Below are 5,064 nucleotides of genomic sequence, written 5' to 3' on the forward strand. Positions count from 1 at the left end.
GAGCTGAGGCCCTGGAGGCGCGTGGAAGCCCCGTGCGCGCTGGCGCGCTTTGCACCTTCTGCCCTTGCCACGAAACGATTACATTTTAAGACGGAACACAAGAGCTGAAAGTTTGTGTTTTTACCATTCTGAAGGGAATAAGAACTTTCCTGGCACCCACTCCCTCTCCGCCAATTCCCTTACGCCCAAATTCTGGGTTTTGGTTTGTTTGTTTTTTACCATCGTTGAGACAGGGAGACCATCCTGAGGGAACGGGCTCCAATCTGCAGTAAGCAGAGGGAACCCGCGCGCCCTCGAGTCCTCGCGCTGGAAACCGGGCGGTGGCGCCGGGGTGAGCGCTCCCTCCGTTCTCAACGTGCTTAATTAGCGCCTATTTACAAAACGCAGCTTTTATTTGGGCAAACATCATAAAGCTTTCATCAAGATAATCTCACGTTATACAATCCGGCGGCGCAGCAACTCCCCCCTTCCTCCCCGAGGATGGAGCAGATAAAGGACTCGCTTTATTATCATAATTATCGTGGCTGTTATTTTGGTGCGCGCCGGCAAAGTGTGTAAATAGGTGCGATGATTAAGAATGTCATGAAAAATGAGAAGGGATCGCTCGCGGGCGGGCCCGGCTCGGGATGGGGGAACCGGCCACCTCCCCGCGCCGCTGGGGATGCCGGGGCGCCGTGAGCAACCTGGAGGGTTCCCCGCAGCGGGCAAACGGTTGCCAACTCTGGGGCAGGAGCCCTAGGGGGCGGATCTGAAAGGGCAAGGGCCTCGCCCCCAACTCCGGGAACCTCGCCGGAACCCCGGGCACAGCAGCAGCAGCAGCACCCAGCGCGTTTCCTTCCCTTGCATGTATAAAAGAAAGAAAATAACCCGCGGTTTAGCCCCGAATGCTACCCTCGGAGGCCCACCCCCCCTCCGATGATGCCGCCGAGACCCGAGTTTCAAGCCTCGGAGCTGCCAACCGCCCCTTTCAAGTTTGCGCGGAGCGGGCCGGGCGCACACGCTCTGGTTCGCGGGCCCGCGCGCTGCGCTGGCTGCGCCCACAGCCAGCTCGCGGCCAGTCCCGGTGGAAGGGGCGGAGTCCCGTCTTCGCCCCGCCCACTCCTGGTGACAGCCAATCGGCGGCGGCTCCAGGCCCCACGTGAGCGGAGCCGGGCCCGGCAGCAGGCAAAATGTGAATGAGAAAGAAGAGCGCGATTTAAAGGTGCTGGCGGCGCCCGCGGAGGACAAGTGCGCCGGCTTCGCGCGCGCTCCCCTAGCGGCTAGCCGGAGGCGACCGACAGCCGGCCAGACAGACGGACGCGCCGACGGCTGCGGGCCCGGGCCGAGGGCCGCAGGAGCTACGCGCCAGGGCTCCGGACGCGGGGCCCACGGCGGGCAGCAGCTCCGGAGAAAGCCCTCGCGGGGAGGGCCCGGGCGCCCGCTCCACTCCAGGGCGCACGGCCTCACCCCCGCTCACCGCCCCAACTCGGGCCTGCCAGCGGCATGCAGCGGGCCCAGGACTGACGGGGGAGGTGGGCACCTGCTCTCTGGGTCCCGCTCGGCCCCTGCCCGTGACTCCAAGCTGCGCTCCCGGCGCCCGGGGGGCTTCCAGGCGGCGGCGCAGCGCGGGGACATTTCGCCTCTCGCGAGCCTCCCCCGAGCGCGTCTATGAGCGCAGCGTTCCCGCCGTCGCTGATGATGATGCAGCGCCCGCTGGGGAGTAGCACCGCCTTCAGCATAGACTCGCTGATCGGCAGCCCGCCGCAGCCCAGCCCCGGCCATTTCGTCTACACCGGCTACCCAATGTTCATGCCCTACCGGCCGGTGGTGCTGCCGCCGCCGCCGCCGCCGCCGCCCGCGCTCCCCCAGGCCGCGCTGCAGCCGGCGCTGCCGCCCGCGCACCCGCACCACCAGATCCCCAGCCTGCCCACCGGCTTCTGCTCCAGCTTGGCCCAGGGCATGGCGCTCACCTCCACGCTCATGGCCACGCTGCCCGGCGGCTTCTCGGCGTCCCCCCAGCACCAGGAGGCGGCCGCCGCCCGGAAGTTCGCGCCGCAGCAGCTGCCCGGCGGCGGCGGCAACTTCGACAAGGCGGAGGCGCTGCAAGCCGACTCGGAGGACGGCAAAGGCTTCTTGGCCAAGGAGGGCTCGCTGCTGGCCTTCTCCGCGGCCGAGGCTGTGCAGGCGTCGCTCGGTGAGTCGGCAGCGCGCGCGACCCGGGCGCGGGGGCGCGCTAGCTCCGGGTTCCCTCGGGGGACCGAGGGGATGGGGCCATGCCCCTGTGGGACCCCCGCCCCCGGCTCCCCCAGCCAGAGGAGCTAGAAGATGCGGCCGAGCTGCGCCAGAGGGGTCTCCGCGGGGACGGGGGATGGTCTTTTAGAGCCACGCAATAAGTGGGGAGATTGGGGGGGTAAGGGGGGCGTGCATTTAGCGCCCCGTGGCCAGCTTCTGCGCGGAGCCGCAAATCTCTCCGCCGGCGAGTTTGGCGGAGTTTTGCACGGCCCCCGGCGCTGTGACCTGGGGTCTCGGGTAGGTTTCAGCCTCGAGGGCAAGAGAATTGGGCTGCGCATCTCTGCAGTGCGTGTGCCTGAGGGCGCCCAGACCTATTAACCCCCTTTACCGGGCTTGTCGCTTGCCTGGGGGAACGGCGTGAGTTTGCTGGGGTGTCTGGTGGGAACTTCTCCTGAGGCTACGAAACTTCCCTTTGACCCCAGACCCGACACTGTCTGGGGTCTGCACCTCCCTGCTCCCCCGGGCTCTGGGTGCGATGAAATTGAAGTTCACAGAATTTTCAGGCTGGGTGAGGAGTGGGTGGAGAGGGGAGAGGCAGGATAAATGGTGAACTCCCCCTCAGCCCTCACCCAGCCCCCTCCCCGGGGACAAAGAGGACGCTCTCACGGGCCTCACGCCGCCTGCTAACTTCTGCCTTAAGCTGCGGGAGACTGGGAGGGTGCGGAGGAGGCCCGGCGGCCCCTTGAGTGATGGTTCTGGGCAAAGGGCCGTCGCCTGTACTGTCGCCTCCTCTCCCCTGAGCTTTCTCACGCCTCCCCTCCCCTCTCTACCCCTCAAAGGCCAGGAAATCACAATGTGTTAATGTCATAGAAAGACAATCCGCTAAGGGGGGAGTTGTGGAGCAGGGGGAGAATGCCCGAGTGACGGTGGGAACGGGGAAGGAAGGCCAGTGTGCGAAATGTAATAAAACGCCGTTTGGTTTTGCTTTCAGTCGGGGCTGTCAGAGGGCAAGGGAAAGACGAGTCAAAGGTGGAAGACGACCCGAAGGGCAAGGAGGAGAGCTTCTCGCTGGAGAGCGATCTGGACTACAGCTCGGATGACAATCTGCCTGGCCAGGCGGCTCACAAGGAGGAGGACCCCGGCCACGCGCTGGAGGAAACCCCGCCGAGCGGCGGCGCCGCGGGCAGCACCACGTCCACGGGCAAGAACCGGCGGCGGCGGACTGCCTTCACCAGCGAGCAGCTCCTGGAGCTGGAGAAGGAGTTCCACTGCAAAAAGTACCTCTCGCTGACCGAGCGCTCGCAGATCGCGCACGCCCTCAAACTCAGCGAGGTGCAGGTGAAAATCTGGTTCCAGAACCGCCGGGCCAAGTGGAAACGGGTGAAGGCCGGCAATGCCAATTCCAAGACAGGGGAGCCCTCCAGGAATCCCAAGATCGTCGTCCCCATACCCGTCCATGTCAGCAGGTTCGCCATCAGAAGTCAGCATCAGCAGCTGGAGCAGGCCCGGCCCTGAGGGCCCAGGGCCAGCCGCGGCCTGGACCACGGTGGAGAAGCCACAGCTTTGGGGAGGGAACCCATGGTGGGCTCCACCATGTCTGCAGCAAAACTCAGAGTCACCCCCCAACTTTGGACATCCCAAGCAAATTGAGAGTATATCCATTAACGAGCTTGAAAGACTGCTTTTGAAGGAGCTACTGCTACACCTGGAAGACACACTAAATATTTATTATACTATCCTACTTTGTACATAGATATCTATATAGATTGGATCTCAGCTGCCGTATTTTGAAAGTTATAGGACCAAACTGCCCAGTAACCTCCTCCACCTACATTCCCCGAAGAAAACAAAGCCTCCGCTGCAACTTGCCATGCACAGCAGCCACCTTTCCACACTTTTCCAAAGGTAAACATCACGTGCAAGAACAAACACGGTCACCACTTATTTTTGTTTCTATTTTGGCTTTTTTAGTTGACTGAGAAGCAGACGTTTTTTGGGGGGCAGCCTGGAAATTTGCTTTGCTTTGGTTTTTGCCTGGCTTTCTTTCCTGGGGTTGCATATCCTATGAGCCCTGTCTGAAGCACGTCTCCGTTGTGTTTAATTTATTTCAATGTAGTTTATTTTTCCTATAAGTTATGACATTAAAACAATCTCAGTCTTGTGAATAATAAAAAGAAGGAGCGAGAAAAAGAGAAAAAAGACCAATTCTGAGGTCTCATAAGTATGTCCAGATTTGACTGTTTATAGAGGGACCCTCCTGCCCGCAGTGGCCGAGCAGCTGGTCTGAGACCAGCACCACTCCCTCTCCAGGGCCTCCTCAAGCTGGAAGGACCAGAGCCATCCAGCAGCTCACCAGGTTTTAAACAGAGCAATAGCTCCAATTGGGTTACCAATTCGAGAAAACCTAATTTCCACCTTAGACATCTAACCTCTTCCCTTCTCTTCAGCCTAACCAGTATCTGGGAAGCTGGCAAACTTTGGCCAGAGGAGGAGAGGGGCGCCGTAGGAGGGTCAGTGAGTGCGGGTATGGGTGGCTTTGCATAAAGTCTTCATTTCCTAAATCGACGACCACCGGGGGAGGGGACGCGTTTCCCTCCAAGCATCCCCCGACCTGAAAAGAAGCGGAGCGTCCACAGATCGGGTTCTGGGCGCGATCTTCCCGACAGGGGCAGAAACCCAGCTAGCGGAGCCGGCTTCCGGGCAGCGCCGGGCTGGGAGGCAGAGGCGGGCTGCGGGCACCCGCGGGCCGGCGCCTCCCTCTCCGGGCGGGGTCGGAGGGGGGCGGGACCCGACCACCGCCCCACCCCGAGGAACGCCGGCCAGTTGCGGGGGTAGATGGGGGGGGAGCGGTCC

General features: G+C 62.1%; 1 protein-coding gene across 1 annotated transcript; it reads left to right on the forward strand.

Annotated features, from left to right (window-relative positions):
- GBX2 (gastrulation brain homeobox 2) lies at window positions 1,616–4,416 on the forward strand. Its single transcript, XM_018046554.1, has 2 exons — window positions 1,616–2,173; window positions 3,203–4,416. The coding sequence occupies exons 1-2, from the start codon at window positions 1,648–1,650 to the stop codon at window positions 3,724–3,726; spliced, it is 1,050 nt and encodes a 349-aa protein (XP_017902043.1). The 5' UTR covers window positions 1,616–1,647; the 3' UTR covers window positions 3,727–4,416.

This window comes from Capra hircus, chromosome 3 (genome assembly GCF_001704415.2).
Source record: "Capra hircus breed San Clemente chromosome 3, ASM170441v1, whole genome shotgun sequence".
Taxonomy (NCBI): Eukaryota; Metazoa; Chordata; class Mammalia; order Artiodactyla; family Bovidae; genus Capra; species Capra hircus.